Source organism: Trichosurus vulpecula, chromosome 4, assembly GCF_011100635.1.
Source record: "Trichosurus vulpecula isolate mTriVul1 chromosome 4, mTriVul1.pri, whole genome shotgun sequence".
NCBI classification, from domain to species: domain Eukaryota; kingdom Metazoa; phylum Chordata; class Mammalia; order Diprotodontia; family Phalangeridae; genus Trichosurus; species Trichosurus vulpecula.
The window spans coordinates 440,986,585-441,005,965 of record NC_050576.1 but is presented as its reverse complement, the minus strand read 5'-3'; the positions used below and the strand labels follow the sequence as shown (position 1 = coordinate 441,005,965).

The 19,381-nt window shown below is 54.2% G+C and overlaps 1 protein-coding gene across 1 annotated transcript in view; it reads right to left on the bottom strand.

Moving 5' to 3' along the window:
* Positions 1 to 18,989, bottom strand: part of SPNS3 (sphingolipid transporter 3 (putative)) — a 59,272-nt gene extending 40,283 nt beyond the window's left edge. Inside the window, exons 1-7 of the mRNA XM_036754278.1 lie at positions 18,785 to 18,989; positions 15,922 to 15,987; positions 13,666 to 13,802; positions 11,621 to 11,772; positions 10,700 to 10,766; positions 10,223 to 10,365; positions 8,466 to 8,603 (exon numbers count right to left, since the gene is read on the bottom strand). Coding sequence (XP_036610173.1) covers positions 8,466 to 8,603; positions 10,223 to 10,365; positions 10,700 to 10,766; positions 11,621 to 11,772; positions 13,666 to 13,802; positions 15,922 to 15,987; positions 18,785 to 18,989 — 908 coding nt within the window. The remainder of the gene's footprint in view (positions 1 to 8,465; positions 8,604 to 10,222; positions 10,366 to 10,699; positions 10,767 to 11,620; positions 11,773 to 13,665; positions 13,803 to 15,921; positions 15,988 to 18,784) is intronic.
* Between the last annotated feature and the right edge of the window lie 392 nt (positions 18,990 to 19,381).

Sequence of the window (19,381 nt, the reverse complement as noted above, 5' to 3'; positions counted from 1 at the left end):
AGGTCCCTGGGCTCCCCAGCTTAGGGATGCTCACCACCAAAGAAAGCTCCCTTCACTGGTCCGAAGCCCAGGTTCTTACAGGAAGTGGGGGTTTGGGAATGGCACTGTGTATTAATCCCTGTCTCAGGTCACATGGATGGGCACCCATTGGCCTTTCTTCCAAGACTGTCATATGCTTCTGTAGGGGCTTGTGGTCCTGTGATACAGTCCCTGGGGCAGACATCTCTTGGATTGGCAGCATCTACTCTGTCCTCCTGAACTACTGCTAACACAACTCTGAAAGCCGGAGCTGCCCAGCACATCCCCTTTCTCTGCCAGATTCTGAGATGGTCTCATTGGGAATCCAAAGTCCTCATTCCTCTACATAGAACGTGGGGCTTAGAAGCCATATCTTGGACCTCCCTTTTCAGTACATATGCAAGCACATACCTCCCACAACCATGTGTTCCTGGCTTAGGTAGTTTCATAGGCCATTTCCAGCTCCCCAGGAGGGACAGGCAAGGGACAGAACTATATATAATTGGACTACAGGAACCATGGTGGAATGGAGATGAGAGATTCCCTTTCCCTGACTTGTTGTAAATGATACATTTCAGAAGTTCACAATTTCTTGTACAAATCTCTTTCTTGTTCTTCTCTGTTGATTTTTAATTTGGATAAAATTTTAGTGGAAGAAAGCATAGGGGAAAAGGCAGAGTCATTAAGAGAGCCCTCAAAGTGTAATCAGATTACATTTCTAAGCCATGAAGAGGGGCATGCATTTAATTGGCCAATCCTACTGGAACTCATACCTCCCCAAGGAGGTGAAAGACTCCTCCCAGGACCTCCTTTTAAGAAGGCTGCCCAAGCTACCTCTCTTCCTTTTTCACACACATCAAGCCAAGCCTCATGCTCAGTTCCTTCCTCTTCCCCCAAACCCCTCCCCCTTATCTACTTCCTTTTGTGTTGTCTTCCCTCATTAGAATGTAAGCTCCTTGAGGAAAGGGGCTGTCTTCTTCTTCTCTTCCTCTGCTTTTACTTCTTCTTCTTCTCTTCTTCTTCTTCCTCTTCTTCTTTTTATTCTTCTTCTTCTCCTCCTCCTCCTCCTTTTTTCCTTCTCCTCCTTCCTCTTCTTTTTCTTCTTCCTCTTCCTCTTCTTCTTCTTCCTCTTCTTCTTCTTCATCTTCTTCTTCCTCTTCTTCCTCTAGTTCTTCTTCCTCTTCTTCTTCTTCTCCTTTTCCTTTTTTTCCTTCTGCTCCTTCTTCCTCTTCTTTTTCTTCTTCCTCTTTTTCATCTTTTTTCTCCTTCTCCTCCTTCTTCACCTCCTTCTTCTTCTCCTTCTTCTTCCTTGTATTTCTATTCCCCCACAATGCTTGGCACACAGTAAGTGCTTAATTAATGTTTGTTGACTGACTGACTAATCAATCATTAGGAGTTTCCTATGTGCCATCAGTTTGATCAGTGACTTCTCTGTGTCCCTTGCTCTCTACCTTCCTCAAGTTGGTTGGGGAACTCCTCAATGTCATCAAGGCTTCACTTGATCAACCCTCATATATATGGAAAAGCATCTTATCAATTAGAGACACCCCCAATCACATGAACTGCCTCTTGGGTGGTTGACGGGGATGTTGTCAATACAGAGTCAGCCTGGTTTGGGGTGGGCTTGATGGCTCCAAAGGCCCCATCCAACTGAAGACTGTGTGACTCTGTATATATCCACTATGGGAAAAACCAGAGATGTACAGCCAGAAGGGACTTTCAACAACACTTAGTCTACCCCCTCCCCACTTTACAGATAAAGAAGCTGGAGCCCAAGGAGCTATCATGAGCTATCCAAGTTCATACAAGTAATAAGCATTTGAACCCAGTAAAGAAGGAAGGATTTGAACCCAGCAGGTCCTTGGACTCTGAATCCAGCAACCATTCCAGGATACTGCCTCCCAACTTGTGGTCAGATCATGACAAACAAGTGGTGGATCACAGAGGGGGTTGATGGCGCCCTCTTGCCATTGGGGCAGGATCTTGGCTTCCTTGCCTCAGCCCTAAAATCCTCTTGTGTTCCCATCCCTGCAGAATCTCTACCTGAGCCAAGGCCCCAGAAGTCCCCTCTGACTCATGACCACCAGCAATGACGCCATGGTCCCAGCAACAGTAATGATGTTCTTGGTCCCAGAGACGTCATTGCCTGGACCGAGAGTGCAATGGCTTCACAACCAGTCTCTGCTCTAGCACAGACCTACCTCTTACTTTCCTCCTTTGTGAAATGAGCTGGAGAAGTTGGCAAACCACTCCAGTATCTCTGCCAAGAGAACTCCAAATGGGATCATGGAGTCAGACACGACCGAACAACAACAGACCCATCCCCATGTGACCTAGGCTTGTCCCCAGTGGCAGTGAAGGGGCAGAAATAAGTCTTCATTAAGGAAGTTCCCTCTGGGAATGGAAATAACCACGGTCATGGTCAACATGGCCTTGCAGGCCCTTGAGTATCCAGCAGCAGAGCCCTCCCCTGCCCAATTCATTACTCTGATTGTTTCCACATTCCATGGAGACAGAACTGACATGCTGCCTGGCTAATCATCCTGGGAGAGCTATTCATAGCCATCTGCCAAGGCATCCACTCCCTCTGGGGCAAGGCTCTGCAGATGCCCCAGTTCTGCTCTAAGAAGGTCAGCCGATAGGGGAATCACTGCAGCTTTCTCTAGAAGCCCACTGTGGGACCCCAGCCTCTGGATCTCACCCTCAAGAAATAGAGCCAACAGGAGCCCAGACAGAACTGGGGGTGAGCTGGGCCAGGGGAATGGATATTCAGACAGAAGGCCAGCATGAGTTTGGGACAGGGCTCATGGATGCTGAGGAAGTGTATGTGCTAAATTGGTCTTCTTGCCTAAGGCTCCGATATAAATCAAGCTAATGTGCCTGCTTTAGAAGAGGGAGAAGAAAGGGTGCAGTGCCTTGCTAAGTTCTGGCTTAGGAGAGGGGTTGAGGGGCACCTATATAGGAAGCAAAGAAGAATTCAAGAAGAAAATCCAAGAAGGAGATCTCGAGGAGGAAGGGAACATGACCGTGAGCCCAGAGGTTGCCAAGTAGGAAAATGTGATGAAGGGCATTCAGTCCACAACTTCTGAGATGTCCCCTTAGCAAGAGGAGAAGAAAACAGGGTGCCACCCATTCCTCTCCCAGGTGAGGGGAGCTTTTCTGAGGAAACATCAGCAAGAAGGAGCCCTGAGGGGTCCCAGGTCTGGGGCGGGGCCTGGCCATGACCTCCAAGAAGAGCTGGAGCTCCACTCAGCACCTGCCCAAGCTCTCCCTTCCTTTCTGGTGTGCAGGAACTTCCAAGCAGATGTCATGATGACAGTCAGGATGAGGACAGCTCTGGCCCTTTCTGACAAGCACATGCCTGTTTTCTGCAGTGACTAAGTCCCTCTGTCATTTTGGCTACTTCCTTCACATGCCCAGGGGCTGGTTTCTACCTTCACTCCTTTCCCCAATGTCAGAGATAAGTGGGTTAGAACAGCCAGATACTTTGTACAGAGGCCCAGGAGGGGCTCAGCCAGCAGCTGGGTCACTGCCTTCTCCCCTGCTGCCCCCCACACCCTCCAGCCTTTCTTCCTCCTCAGGCTCTAAAACCAGGAGGCATGGGTCAAAGGGGAGTGTGAGCTTTGTGCCCTGGATCCTGAGAAGGGAGGAGAGGATGCCCAGGGCCGGGAGTCATAAACAATGACCAGTCCAAGTGCTTTATTATGTGTCTGCTCTGAGCCAAAGACTACCTTCCCAAGAACCGTGTGTGTGCATGGGTCAAAGGGGAGCGTGCACTCTGCACCCATTTCAGGGGGACACTTCATGATCTCTGTCCTTGCTATAACTTGGCAGCTGGGCAGCATGGCATATAGTATTGGAGACGGAGTCAGGGAAATCTGAGTTCAAATTTTGCCTCACACACTAGGCTATGTGACCCTGGGAGAGTTACTTCATATCTATGCCTCAGATTCCTCACCTGTCAAATGAGAATTAACATAGCGTTTACTTCCCAGGGTTGTTCTGAGAAGCAAATAGATAAATATATGTAAAGTGCTTTGTAAACCTTAACACACTATATGAAAGTGATAATGGTGACTGGTTTTCTTAGTAAATATCCCTTTGTAAAAGCAAATTGATATCAACTGGCTGATTGATGTTCAGGGGACATAGCAGATGGGGACTTGGGAACAATGGTATTAGAAACCTCCACCCTTCAGGGCTAACCAGTGATAGAATTCTGAGGGAAGGAGCACTGACCCTCCCTGAGGGGGCCTGAGCCACCAGTGGGAGCAGGAGTGAGGGAAGAAACTGCCAAGTGGGGCTTTGTTAGGAACCCCAGAGAAGAGCTGGAGCATCAAAGGAATTTTCAGAAGAAGACAGACTGCGACCTTCAGCAGAAAGGTCAGAGATCACATGTATGTCCTCATAGGTCTGTAGACTAGCAGACATAGCAGGAGAAGTAAAGTAACCTGCTGCATGAACCAAAGGGGGTATCTGTCATTTCCCTGCAGACGCCAAGGTCTGGCGGGATAGAACCTGTGACCAGGAGACAAGAGGGAAGCCTCTGAAAGAGTGGGTACCAAGGCAGATCTCTGATGAACTTGGCTTTCTAGGAGACACGGACAAAAGACAGAAGGAAGGATTGCTGTTTGTCCTTGGGGCTCCAAGGGGACCAATGACATCAGGAGGGGGGTGTCCTGACTTGCTAGTGCATTGGATTTAAGTGAGGCAGAGCTGAGCAAAGTCACCAGCTTCACTCTCTCCTCCAGTCACCTGAGTCCAGTGGTAAGTCAAGTGTAAGAAGACTGGAGAGGGAGGAGGGGGCCAGGTGTCTGTGAATGCCAAACAGAGGATCTTGTATCTATTCTGGAGGTGAGAGGGAGCCCCTGGAGTATATTGAGTAGGGGGACATGTGGTCAGCTTTAGGAGGAGTGGCTGAGAGGAGGAGGGGGAAGAGACCTGAGGCAGGCAGATCCCCACCCCGGCAGCTGCTGCAACAGTCCAGGTGGGAGGTGAGGAGGGTCTGCCCCAGGGTGAGGGCAGGGTCAGAGAAGAGAAGGGGGCAGAGGGGAGAGATGTTTCCTAGGTAAACTAGACAGGCCTTGGCAACAGATTGGATCTGGGGGTGAGAGACAATGAGGAGTTGAGTATGGGACCTAGGCTGTGAGCCTGGGGGATGGGGGGATGATGGTGCCCTTGAAAGTAACAGGGGAATTTGGAAGAGGGGAGGGCTCGGGGTGAGGAAAATGATGAGTTCTCTTCTGGACATGCTGGGTTTAAGATGTCTACTGGACATCCAGCTTGAGACATTCAATAGGCAGTTGGAGATTCAAGACCGGAAATTAGCAGCGAGGCCAGGGCTGGCTAAGTAGATTTGGGAATCATCAGGATGGAGATGAGGCATCTAGGTGGTGCAGTGGATAGAGCACTGGACCTGAAGACTAATCTCCTTGAGTTCCCATCTGTCCTCAGACATTTAGTAGCTGTGTGACCCTGGGAAAGGCACTGTTTGCCTCAGTTTCCTCATCTGTAAAGTGAGCTGGAGAAGGAATTGGCAAACCACTCCAGTGTCTTTGCCAAGAAAACCCCATGAAGAGTCGGACATGACTGAAACAAGTGAAGGAGGGTTACATTCCCATAAAAGGGAGGGCCAGGGCCCTACAAGGATAGCGGCAAGAAGACAAACGCCTCTGAACCATGCTGCATTTTTATTTTCTGTCTCTAAGATAGAAAGAAAAGGCCAGGGAAGAACCGCTGTCTGGGACAGAGAGGCTAGATCACACAGCAGTCCACAGAGCCCACCCGGTTCATCGACTCCTAGTTTGCTTTTTTCCACCCAACGTCTCCTAACTGGAATGGGCAGAAGCAGAGAGAAGAGCCAGAGAGAAAGGGAAAGGAAAGAAAGCCCCGTAACCCTGCTCCCAAGGAGGCGGGCCCTGGTGGGTCACTTGAGGTCCAGAGATCTGAGCCACAAGTGGCAGGTCAAGCTAAAGAACCTTGGTATCACCAGCAAGCCTAGCACCTATACTGGGAGCCCCCAGGGCAGGGGGCCACCAGCAGGGGCAAACCATCACAGGTCAGGAAGAAAGATACTCAAAGCTGGGCCAGTCACTGAGAGGGGTTGGTACTGGGGCTAACCACTGAGCTTCCAGCCTGGGCCAGGCTTTCTCCAAAAGTGACACAGGGGAACTCAGACACTTCCTGGCTGTGTCACTTCATCTCTGGCTGCCCCAGATTTCTCCTCTGTAAAAAGGTGATCATAATAATGCCTACCTACAAGGTTATTGGGCGACTCCAATGAGATTATCTGTAAAATTTTCTGTAAGCTGTTAAGTGCTCTCTAAATGCTGGCTAAAAAGAAGAGACGTTTGGGGGCTCTAGAGCAAGACAAATGCCATCCTAGTGACTGAAGGCCCTGACGGAGAAGGTCGGGGATTCCCCACATGCTGTCTTGGAGCAATAAAGCAAAAAGTGGAAGACTGGTGGGCAGCTGAATGCCAGGGGAAGAAGTGGAGGTTCGTATCAGCATCCAGGAAGCTTGGGGTAGTCCCAGATCCCAGCAGGTGCTGCTGGGAATGAAGCAATGGGAACAGAAAGAAGCCCTCATCAGAAGCCAGCACGAGGTCACAAGAGCCGCTAAGCTAGCTTTACTGGGGGTGGGAGGTGGGGAGTGAGGACAGAATGATGAGGCAGGTAAACAGAGGCTTGCTGGTGAGGTTGCATGTCCCAGGGTCCATGAGGCATTGCGCGAAGTCACTTAGGCTATCTCGGCACACTACAGAGCGCAATGACTGAGCCCACCCAGGGTGGGATTCAGTGCTCGAGGTCAGTCCGTGGGCAGGTCTCTGGAGGCAGAGAAGTCAGGACTCTGGCTGGAACGTCTATATCTCAGATGGTGGCAAGGGGACCAAGGGCAGCATCTCAAAGGCCCTGGCCAGTCTGACTGCAGTGGTGGTCACTGATCTCCCTCCATCCCTCTCAGGGCTCATAGAGGCTGCCCACAATCATGGAGTTTTGAGCCAGAGCAGCTGCCAAAAACCTTCTCCTACCTCGTAAAGAGGCCACAATCAGCACCAGTGAGAGGACCAGTGTGTCCAGTGGACCGTGGGTCCTAGAGTGAGGCCTGGGCCCTTTTCTCTGTTTGTGTCCCCAGAGCAGCTCAGAGAGGATGTGGCTGCTCCAGACCAAAGGCAGGAATCCTCCATTCAGAGCAGGGAGGGGCCTCAAAGCTTGACCAGATTAACTCCTTCCTTTTTCAGATGAGAAACTAAGGCACAGAGAGGATTTGAACCCAGGGCCTCTGATTCCATTTCTTTCCAATGCTACCCTGCTAAAGAACATTACTGAATTGCTGACTAACTTTAATTAATGAATTACATGTAATTAATCCAGTTTGCTGGATCGAATTATCTTTGCTGGAATTTGAAAAGAAATCTCAATGACCGGTCCAGACCCCAGGGCTCTTTCCTGGCCCCAGGCTCTGCCTCCTCCCAGTATGGAGGCTCCTTTGTAATGGACACTCCCTGGGGAGGGGATCTGCCCATGGCCCATTCCCAGCCTGCCCCCAATTTGGGGTTCCCAGGAACCTCTCACAAGCTGCCCAGGGTGGGAGTGAGAGGGCAGGTCATGGTGCCCACATTACAGATAAGAAGACTCAGGTCCAGAGAATCCAGGATTTTAAGCCAGAAGGGGCCTTAGAGATCACTGAGCGCCATGCCCATTTACAGATGGAGAAACTGAGGACCCAGAGAGGGGCAGGGATTTGCCCAAGGTCATACAGGTAATAAGGGTAGGGTCCTGGATTCCCACATGGGGCATCTGCCTGCCCACTCAGAGCCCTTTCCCCCAAACTCAGCTAATTATGAGCATTGCCTCTCCCCCCCCCCCCCCCCGCCCAGTGCACTCAGGTGGACTGAGAAAGGTTTCTCTAGGGCTGAGTCTGCCAGATGCCCTCACCGGGATGCGCCGTCATGTGGGACCCGAGTCTGCACAAGCATTTGGCAGGACGTGTCCAGAATTCACCAGATTCTGTGATTTTCCAGGACTTATCTGGCTAACTGGGGCTCTGGAGACCCCATCTCCACGTACTTAAATACTTTAAAATCAGTTTCAGGGGAGAGAAGGAAGTGCCCAGATGGATGCCCAGCAAGGCACAGGGCAGACTTCCCCACACACATGGCGCCCAGACTCAGGCAAGCCTCTTCCCTTCTCTCCCTGGGCCCTCAGTTTCTTCATGTATAAGAAGGAGTCAGGCTAAATTCTCACATCTCCACAGCATTTCAAGATTCCCAAAGGGTCAGAGAAATTAAGAGCCACACTTAGAGTGTGGAAGCCCAGCAAGGACATTCCAGAGGCAGACCTCCGGCACACCCTTCAGAGGAGGTATTCTCCCCACCAAGTCCCCAGCCCCCTACTGCCTCGGCCCCGCACCAGGCTCTCCTGGAAGCCCTGGCCTGGCCCCTCACCTGTCAGGGGAATCACAGGAAGGCTGCAGGCCATGAAGCACTCGGGTGTAGTACAGGAATTTCGGGACCCAAAAGCCCAGGGCTCCCATCACGAAGGCCATGGCTGTGACTCCCAGAGTCGACCACACGAAACTCCAGCTGCAGAGACAATTGAGGGGTGGGGCGGGGATCCAGAAACTGCCCTGAGAACAGTGCAGGTGGGCAGGCACCCCTCAGCTGCACCAACCAGTACTATTAACCCATTTTACAGATGATGGAGGAAGCTGAAGAAGGGAAGCTGTCCTGCCCATAATCACAGCCTAGTCATTCAAGGTCCAGCTGAGCCCTTTCCCCCCAGCACAGGAGAAGGGGGGGAGCTGGAGTCTTGGGGTGCTCTCCTTAAACTGACTCACAAATGCAACCCTGCAGGCTGCCTTTGCCTCAGTTTCCCTCGCTGGACAGCAAAGCCACGGGTCTGTGCCATCAGCAGGACCTCTGTGCTCCCAAAGGCAGAGAGGGGCTGGGGCTAGGGGCCTCCTTTGTTCCAGATTCCAGTTCTCTCTTCCCCTCATCTCCCAGGGTAGGCTGGGAAGACTGGGATAGACCTAGATCGGGCTGCCACTCTACTATTTAGTGACTTCCAGGGGCTCTTTTATTTTAAATTTGGAATCAATCAGGGTCAAGTGACTTGCCCAGGGTCACACAGCTAGCAAGTGTCTGAGGTCGGATTTGAACTCAGGTCCTGCCAACTCCAGGCCTGGCACTCCCTAGCGGCCTGAAGGTTCAGTGGCTTCTTTAAAGTCAGGGTGCAGCATAGCCTGAATTGGCCATGCAGTGTACACAGTCCTAGCTGCAGACAGAGCTGCTCTCGCACCCCTTTCCAAGGCATTCCAGCCACTGTCTGGTTTGCTCCTGAAGCCCCAAGGGCTCCTTCCCTTCATTTCAAGAGATGAGCTGGGGCTGTGACAGGATGGGGAGGTAGCCTGCTGGGGCTGTGGGTGCAAGATCTCCGCCTCTTCCCAAACGCCCCATCCCTTGACACTCAAGGCTGAAAATCTGGACCTACTCCAAACCCTAAACGATTGCCTGGAGTTCTAGCAGGTCAACAGCTCCCCCTGGTGGGCCTGTGCCTCCCTGCCTGGCTCCAGGACCCTATCTCGCTTGCTTGTCCTCCGCTAGGCCCCGGGCCGCTTTTCAGTATTTGTGACTGTTTCCCTCCCTCTAGCCCTGTGTCTGGAGTTTCTGAATCTGCACAACACCTTCTCCCCTCAAAAAATCCCTGGACCCCTTGAGGTCGCAGAGCCAGGAGGGGCCTGGGGGGCGGGGTCAGCTGGACAGCTTTGATCCCATCGGCCCATCTCCTTGGCACACAGACCTTCTGCCAGCCCGCCTCAGACAGACCACGAAGAGGCTGCAGTGTGGATGAAGCGCGTAAGGCCGAGGCTCCCCTGCCGCAGCAGCTCCCCTGGCTGCAGTGTCTGATGCCTGCTGCTCCCCTATGAGAACGTAATTCTTTGGGACTGGTGGAACTTCATGGTGGAGGGTTCCTCTTAAAAAGGCCTTTCCTAGCATGCTAGAGTTAGGGGAGCCTCGGAGGCTGAGTCCAACCCTTCCTCCCCCATTTCACAGATGAGTAACCTGAGACCCAGAGTAAGTAACAGGCGCCTCACCCAGCCCTGATTCTAGACCCGGCTTCTTCCCCGCTGCTGGGAGGGACCCTTGGCTACCAAAGACCGAGCATGGACTGGAGAGGGCGGCTGGCCACGACCGGCACTCACTTTTTCCCCAAATATCTGACGTCCTCACACCAGCTTGTCCTGGGGCCACCAGCTTCGCTCTGCTCTTCCGCGCCTCCCAGGGGTGGGTCTGGGACCAGCAGGACCAGTAGGACCAAAGCCACAGCTTCCAGGCAGGGCATGATCTGGGGAGAGCCAAGAGCCCAGTCCGGAGAGGCCCTTCTCCGCTCTCCGGCCTCCTCTCCTTGGTGGGAAGGGCTCGGGTTGACTTCTGTGCAGCTCCAGACTGGCTGCTCTTTGGCCTTGGGATCGAGGTCCAGTTAAAACCCATCACTAGACCCAGTGAGCTGCTGCTCCCCGACATCCACCTCCTGGTGCTGGCATGGCATCCCTCCCTGCCCTCTTTCCTCCCCATCCTGCTTCGCTTCCTTCCGAACCCAAATCAAGTGGGTGGAACTATCCCCGCTTCCTCAGCATCATTGGTGAAGGAAGAAAGGGAGGGGGGCAGCCGAACCTTACCCTGAAAGCCCAGTGCCAGTCCCCCGTGGCTTTAGTCACAGCAGATCCGAGGACATAACCCAGGCCACTGCGAACAGAGAGAAGCCTCAGGTGAGTATGTCCGAGAACCCAAAGGTGGCGGGGAGTCACCGAGAAGTGGAGTTAGGGACTGGTGAGCGAGAACCACACCCCCTCTTCCAGCCCCCAAGAAGGGCCACCAAGTCAGCCCCAGAGGAGCAAGAGCCAACTCCACGGAGCATTTCTTAAAACTCGGCATTCTATGCCCTGCCTCCCCGAGCCGGGAATGCCCTCCCTCCTCATCTCAGAATCGAGAATCCTCAGGCTCCTTCCAGGCACTGCCCACATGCCTCCTCCCATGGGAAGCCTTCCCTGATGCCCCTGATGTTAATTCTCTCCGCTGCCTTGAGCTGTCACGTGTGCACTTATTTACACTCTGGAGCCCCCACCCCACAAGGAAAGACTCTTTTGTGCCTTTGCGTCTCTGGGCCCTTCCCCACCCCCAGCCTGGAGCCCTTCACACTTTTTATCTGGGTCCAGATCCCTGGTTTCACTAGTATAGGGGGACGTTCCCCACTCCCCATCCGCCCAAGCAGATTCCTGCCTTCTCTGTCACATGTGGTTTTGGAAAGACTCCATGGCCCTGACTGGCTAAGTCAGAATAATAGGCCACCCAGCCCCACAACCCCATGTGTCAGAGGGAGGCCTTCCTGACTCAGAACCTGGCCCACCCTAACCACCACACCACAAGGCCTTGCTGGAGCTAGGTGACTGATAAATGCTTGTGGTTGAACTGCACTGTCCACAAAACTCTACAGACAAATGGCAAGGCAATCGGGCTATCTTAGACCTCAGTCTATCCCCCTGAGAAACCGGCCCATAGATGGCATCCAGCAGTAGCCCCTCAGAAGACTGTCCACCCACCTTCCAACCGGGATGAAGATATAGAACAGAGACAGCATCCGGGTCCTCTGGTCCTTCACAAAGAGGTCCCCGATGATGGTGGGGGCAATGGTGGAATAACTGGCCACCCCAACGCCCACAACTCCCCTTGAAAGGAAGAACAGCCAGGAATCCTGCCCCCAGGAAACAAGAGAGGAAGGAAAGCAAACATGAAGCCGGAGGGGCTAGGGCCATTGATGGGGCCCCTGCTCAGAGCCTGTACTGGGTCATGGTGGAGTGATCTCTTACAACATCTACCAGCCCTTCCCTACAGGCTCCCCCGGCCAGATGGGGACTCAGAGTGGCCTGAAATGCTGGGAGAGACCAGAGCCTGAAAAGGAGGGGTTTGGAACCCTGGGAACTCCAGGGCCTCGACTCGAGCCCAGACCTGAGCAGATGTCCCTTCTGTCCCACGCCCAGCCTCTGCCTGAAGCCCTCCAGGGATGGGGAACTCATTACCACCCCAGGCAGGCAGCCTGCTTCACTTCTGAACAGCTGTCCTGGGAGCTCCTCCATCAATAGTCTCCGCACCCCTAATTGGTGGGGGGGGCGGGAACCACCTCCCCAGGCAGTCCCTCCCCCAGTGGGACAGTTCTTGGTGATAGCAGATTGTTTCTGACCTCCGACCAAACCTGCTTGCTCAAAGCATCCCTACTTCTCCCCCCCACCCCCTACCTCTATCCTGGCTCTACCTGGCAAGACGGGCCAAGCATTCTTAGACCAGGAAAGGTGAAACTTGTCCAAACTGAGGCCCAGAAGGAGCGTGTGAATTGTCTGAGGTCATGCAGAAAATTAGTGACTGAGCGGAGTGTGGAACTCAGGTTCTTTCTCAGCACACCCACCCCCCACAAACTGCCTGGCATTCCACCATCATAGCTTTACACTTTGGGGTCTCAAAGAGTCCTCTGGTACAATGCAAATATGGGGGTAAGGTGCACTTAATTATCAGTTGACCTTGGTTATAAGTTATCAGGAACAGATAGCAAGAAGTAAAGTTGGCTCCTGGGGACCTGGAGCAAGAGAGAGAAAAGGGGAGCTAAGGGGGCTTCTGAAAAGGGAAACTGAAGAAGGGAAGGGGAGAGTGGAGAGGGAACAGGACGGGGAAGAGAGGTAGAAGAGAAGGGGGAGGGAGAGGACAAGAGGGAGGGGAGGCAGGGGTCTATAGGGTCTGCTATGTGCTTTACAATTATCTCTGCTGATCTGAGAGGGGGGAAAGGAAGGAAGGAAGGAAGGAAGGAAGGAAGGAAGGAAGGAAGGAAGGAAGGAAGGAAGGAAGGAAGGAAGGAAGGAAGGAAGGAAGGAAGGAAGGGGGGGCCAGCAAACATGCAGTTGGGGTACTCTACCAAGGTGTATCCCCAAAGGAAATTCAACCTCTGCCTGACAATTTTCTTTTGAGCTGATCCCAAAATAATTCTCTCCTCTCCAAAAGGGATTTCCTATCCATCAAGGTCACTGACAGAAAGGCAGACTTCCCAGTCCAGCCCTGGAGGCTCCCAGACTCTGAGACCTTCTCCGATGCTTGGGGGGAGGTGGGGGGGCTTTGTCTCTGCCCAGGGCTGGATCTCCCGTGTCCACAGCTCGGTCCTTTCTCAGATCAGAGCCTGGCCTGGGAGAGGGAACTGGCTGGTCACTTAACCCTTGGTCTGTCGGAAGGGTGAGGACTCTGGGCCTCTGAGAGGGGGCAGGGAAGGAAGGGAAGGCTCAGGGTCTGGGGCCTCAGTTTCCTCATCTCCAAAATGAAAGGCATGAGCTTAATAGTCCCTTGGGACTGATGAGCCTCTGACTAGAGATGATGGGGAACAAGGTTCGGCCAGATCTGGGTTTTTCAGGACCTGGGGTCCTGGGAGGTTACAAACAGAATGGCCCCCAACCCCAGGGCTGCTGAAACAGGAGCCTGGACTAGGAAAAGGAGGGGACAGCCCCAGCCGGACTGGCGCTGGGCTAAGTCTTTCCCAACTCCCCCATGAGGAGGTGGAGAAATCACCAACAGCTGCAGTCTGGGTTCTTCAGGGCCCACAGGCACCTACCCGGCCGGGGAGGAAGGAGCCGCTGAGGCTCCCGCTGGACCAAAGGATGACCCCGACGCTCAGAGTGACCTTCCGGCTGTAGCGGTCCCCGAGGTAGCCGAACAAGGGAGCGGCCAGCAGCAGGCCCGAAATGAACACTGCAGGAAGGGGAAGCAGACGTGCCTGAGAGTCCCTCTGGGGAGGGCTGGCTCCAGGGGTCCCCATTTCCTAGCCCTGGGACAGTGGAGAAGACAGGATGGCCCGGGAGCATCGGCCCCACCCCGTGGCTGGCCAAGGGAGGTGAAGGAGTGGGAAAGCCCTGGACTGAAGGGATGAAGGAGGCAGTGGCGGGGAGGGGAGGTGGCTCCTCAAGAAGCAGCTTGTCCGAGGTGACCCAGCCATTAGACACAGAGACAGGACTGGGACAGGAGCATCCTGCCTGTCTGGGTCCCAGCTATCTCTGCTAGCCTGTCGGGGTTGGAGCACGTCCCGAGCCTGAGACATCACTCCTTTTGAGATGGCCCCAGGCTTATACAGGGTGGGCTCGATAGTGGGGACAGCTTCATCTCTGGTTCGGGGCTCCTCCCCGCAGAATTCCTTCTGAGCTGTCTCAGACCGTAGTTGAAATCGAGCTGATGCCTGGGTCTCCACCGATGTGGATAAAAGGGCTATCTCCGTCTCCTACGCAAGTGCTCCACGTAACCATGTATTTCACGCACAGCAGCCCCTAAAGGATCGTGCACTGCTCCTCCCTCCCCTGGGTTCCACCTTCCTTCAGTGAAAATCGCTAACAGTAACAGCCAGCTTTTCCATAATACTTCCAAGGGCTTCCGAGCTATGATCTCATTTGAGCCTCACGACGACCCTGGGAGGGACGTGGATTATTGTCCGCCTTTTCCAGATGAGGAAGAAAAGGTTAAGTGCCCAGGAGGGTTACACAGTGGGATGTGTCTCAGGTTTTGAACTCAGATCTTCCCGACTGCCCGCAGTCCCTCAGATTCAGCCCATGCTTGCTTCGGCCTCCAGTTGGAAAGGCCTGAGCCCTGGGGTTCCTGGTGCCAGCTCCCAACATTCCAGTGAGTGCCCCCCACCACCGGCCCAGGGATCCATACTGTCTTCAGCATAGTGCTGCTCCCCTCTGGAGCACCTAGACCCTCCAGAAGTAGCCCCTTGCCCATTGGAGCCACACAGCAGCGAGAAGTCCTGTGCTCTCGGAGAACAGAATCCATGCAGGTCCCTGCCTTGGTCCCTCACTGCTCTTCCTGCCTGAGGGGCACCTGTATAGTCCTCCTCCTCTCCAAATACCTGAACTCTGCTCCTTGGTTCCCCCTCCCTATCTGGACTGTTCTCAGGCTGCCCAGGAGCCCATCGTCCTCTTTCCTTACCTGTGGCTCCAGAACTGGACACTGATGTCCAGGCTGGTCTCCCTACATGCCTGAAGACACCACAGCTCAGGAAAAAAAGAGGCAGAAGGCAGTCTGAGTGACCCCCACAGCCAGACCTCAGGGGCCTGGTGGGAGAAAGAGTCCCTGTGTTCTGGCTGAGCAAGGGCTTAGAGACCCCTGAGGTGACTGACCCCAGCTCCTGGTCACTGCCCCTTCTTCTAGCTCTGATGCTGAGGCTGGCCTTGGCCTGGGCCTCCCTCCCTTTGTGCCCATCCCCTATATTGGCACCTGGGGAGCACCCACAAGGCCTGAGAAAGGGGAGCAGAGGAGAATCAAGACACTGAGCAACCTCGCACCAGCCTTATCTTTGTCTGACTGTGGTCGGCCAGTGTGGTCAGAGGCCAAGCCTGCAGAGATAGGCCGGGCCAATGGGCTCCTCACTACTGATAAAGCAGTACAGGTGCTGCCAAATGGGCTGAGCAGCGTGGGTCCCCAGCATGAGATCCAGAAATGGCCTTGAAGGAGGAAACGCCTACCAAGGCCCTGATCTGCCTCCAGCCACTGGTTGCGCCCTGATCTTGGGCAGAGGTGGCCCTTGGGCCAGCCGGCCCTGCTGACATTGGAAGGCCCCCAGTGCCCGCTTCCTGCCCAGCCTGGGAGGCATTAAGTCAAAAGAGCTGGGGAGGGGGCCCAGCTAGAGGAGACCCACACTCTGCCATCCCCCACCCTAAGCAACAGTATCCCCAAAGCCTGAGGCCAGAGATGTCGGCAAGGGTCAAGAGGGCAGGCAGTCAAGGCAGCAGGAGAGAGGGGGAGAAGCACCTGAACAGCAGAGGCAGAGACGGGGGTGAGCCCAGTCCTGGAAGGCCCCCCTGGAGGCCCCCGTCCTTACCTGTCTGCAGTAAGCCAGCTTCCAAGTCATTGAGGCCAAAATGCTTCTGAATGTCCAGGAGCACCCCTGCAAACCAAGAGGCCAGTGGGCAAATGGAGGCAGCAGCTGGCCAGTGCCTGGACAGCCTCCCTTGGGCTCTCGCTCTTTCTGTCTCTGTCTTGCTCTGTCTCTTACACACCCACACATACACACCACACACTATACAAGCACGAATTTCACACCTATACATGCACATATGCACTCACATTCACACACACACTCACATGTACTCACGTTCACACACACCACACACACACTAGCATGCATTTCATGCACGCAGCCCTTAGAAGGCTTTAGACTCCCCAGTGCCCATCACCAGTGGGGCTCCCAGTGGACATTGGTGTTTCCCAAATGTGTCAAAGCCCAGTGATGAAGGGATGGAAAGGGTGGCTCAGGGGTCTAACTAATGCCTTCCCAGGCCCCCTCCCCAGGGCTCCAGGAGAGGGGGAGGCCCCAGATCCAGGCAGCTCCTCAGGAATGTCTTTGCACCTGAATCCCCAGGAGAATGCAGGGCCCCAGGACTGACCGACTATACCTTCCACTAGCAGTCCTACATCATCCCCCTCTATAAAGCAGGAATAAAATGCAGTCCAGGGTAAAGGCCCGGCACCCACCCCATTTCCCATCAGCTGCTCCCCGGGATCCTCATCAGGACCCTCAGTATCCTCTGCCTGCTGATTGGAGGGCTGGGGGCAGAGTAGAGGGCTCCTCCCGAAGCCTCCATTTAAAGAGAGCTCCAGGGCACCACGTGGATTGGGCCTCTGATGCCTCCCCTCCCCCACCCTGCCCACTGCCCCTTCAGGTGCCTTTTATACGTCTGCTGGGGGACTGTGAGCTCCTTGAGGGCAGGCCCTGTCTTGTTAAAAATTCGTATCCCCAGCACTTAGCTCAGCGCCTGGCACAAAGTCAGGCCTTTAATAACAGAGGAATTGTCCACATTCAGGAAGGGCACTGAAAAACCCATCATCAAGGAGTGTTAATGAGAAACCCGACAGAAACAAGCCATCCAAAGATGTTGTTCAGGCCTGGCATGGGCAGAGCTTTGTCCTGTTTTGGGGCCAAGTTCAACGTGCACAGGGGTGGCTTGTCTGGAGTCCAGACCTGAGGTGCCTGGGCTCAGATCCCAGCCATGCCAAGTACTACCTGCCTGTGAGACCTTGGACAAGTCCCTTGTGGTGAGGCTGGGTTTTGCCCAGTAACAGGAAGCTCTGTCAGATAACAAAAACCCTGCTTCTTTTGCCTATATCCCATGTACGTGGCTAGCCCCCCAAACTGGAGCAAGCTAAGTTCCTTGTTTGGCAATCACATCCTTGAATTGTCCTCAGCACACCTGCTCCCTCCTCCTGACACCTTTTTCCCTTCGATTAACTCCTCCTGTAGACACATATTCCACTCTTGGCTAAGTGCCCAAAAATTGTGTATAAAAACAAACTTCTGTATTCTTACAAACTGCTGTTCCCCACCCCCAGGGCTGGCCCATTGCTTTTTGAGTTAACAAAGCCCTCTTGACTAGGAGAAAATCAGTCTCTTGAGTTCTTTCTGACAACCAACGCCTGAACCTCCTCTTCCTCATCACCTCATGTTCTCGTTATAAAAGGAAAGTGGGATGTCGGGCAACTTGCCCAGGTTCACACAAGGCCAGAGCTCTGCCAGGCACTAAGGAGCCACCTGGGAGGTGGGAAGAGCCGAGTTCAAACCCGACCTCTGGTCCTTCCTTGAGGTGTGGCCCCTTTCTGCCTGTTTTGTCCTCTGTAAAGTAGGTATGATAAGAGTTCCTGCCTCATGGGGTTGCTGTGAGGCCCAGATGAGATTTACGGATGTGTCCATGTAAAGCACTTTGTCCACCCCCAGGGTCTGCTACAGGAAATGCTTCCTATGGGTGTCCCATTATCTGGCTTATAGCACAAGAGCTGGCCAGACTCCTCTCCATTTCAAGCGTTCAGCCAGCTCTCGGGCTTGGAGAAAGGCCTTTGCTTGACCAGGCCAAACCCTTTGTTATCACCCAGAAGCTCCCCCAGAGCCTCATTTCATCTGGCCCCCGTCTGGTCTGGGCTCCTCCCTGCCCCCATCAGTCACCAGTCCTGCTTCCAGCCTGACCTCAGGATCCTCATCCCCAGGAGTGAGCCCCCATCAGGATGGAGCCGGGCACAGTGAGGATTCTGGGCCAGACCAGCCTTTCCAGGGGTCAGCATCAGAGAGGGCAGTGAAGAGGAGGCCCAGCCATTTGCTCCATGGCCCATAGGACCCTCTCAATGGATGGGAAGCCTCTTCTTAGAGCCTGGCCTCAGGGTAAGCAGGGCCTGGCTCCTTTCTTCTGCTATGCCTCGTGTTTAGTATCCAGTATGTATCCTATGTATGCACAGGGATCTGTATGCAGTAAATGCTTAATAAATGCGTTTTCATTCAGTTACCCTGTGCCTTCTCTCAGCTCCAGATCCCCAATTCCCACTAATCACTCATAATAGCGCCCCTGCTATGTGCCAGGCTAAGTGCTTTTACAATCATTTTCTCATGTGATCTTCACAACAACCCTGGGACATTGTTATCCCCCATTTTACAGACAAGGAAACTGAGGCAAGCAGCCGTGCCCAGTGTCGGAGGCTGGATTTGAACCAGGTCTTCCTGTCTTTGGCCCTGGCACTCAGTCTGCGGCACCACCACCTGCTCTGTCAGTTCGTGAGCTCCCTTGTGACAGGCAAGATCAGGGTTTGCCGCTGTGTGCCTGCCCCAAGTTCAGAGAAGGTGTTGGATCGTGTTTGTTGACTGACTGGCTGAGTGACAGGTTCCAGGCCTCCCTTCCCCTGCCCCCCCCCCCCCAGCTCACCTGGGATGATGAACCAGTGCATGTAGTTGAGCAGGTTGATATAACAGAGTACAGCGACAGCCCCATAAGCCCTGCATCGGGGGACACTCCGGGCACCCCCGGGCTCCTGCGGCTCCGGGCTGGCCTCGGAGGGGGCTGTTCCATAAAGGCGAGGGGCTGGCTGGGCTCGCAGGCCAGAGGCTTCTCCTGGGCCAGGGCTCTCCATGTCACCCAACCCTGTGCAAAGTGGAGGCATCAGCCCCAAGGGCCCCAACCCCAGCCTCCGCTGCCTCAGCAGCCTCAGGCACTTCCTGTGGCCCCCAGAAACCTCAAGAGCAGCAGCCTGGCCACAGGCGTCTTGTGCTGAGCTCTCTGCACACTCCTGAGAGAGGGGAGGGGGCGGGGGAGGGCCAGGCCGGCCACTTCCCCATTGTGGGCCCATGTCTCCTTCTCTGAAGACTGAGGCCTGGAAACGCACCGGTAGCAGTCCACATTTCATGCCTCTGGCAGACGAGGCTCGTCAACCCCATGCCCCGTTCCCCGTATCCCGACTTTCCTTCCCCACCGCTTCCCAATTCACTGCCTTGGAGCCCTCCCCAGGGTCTGCGTAGCCACTGA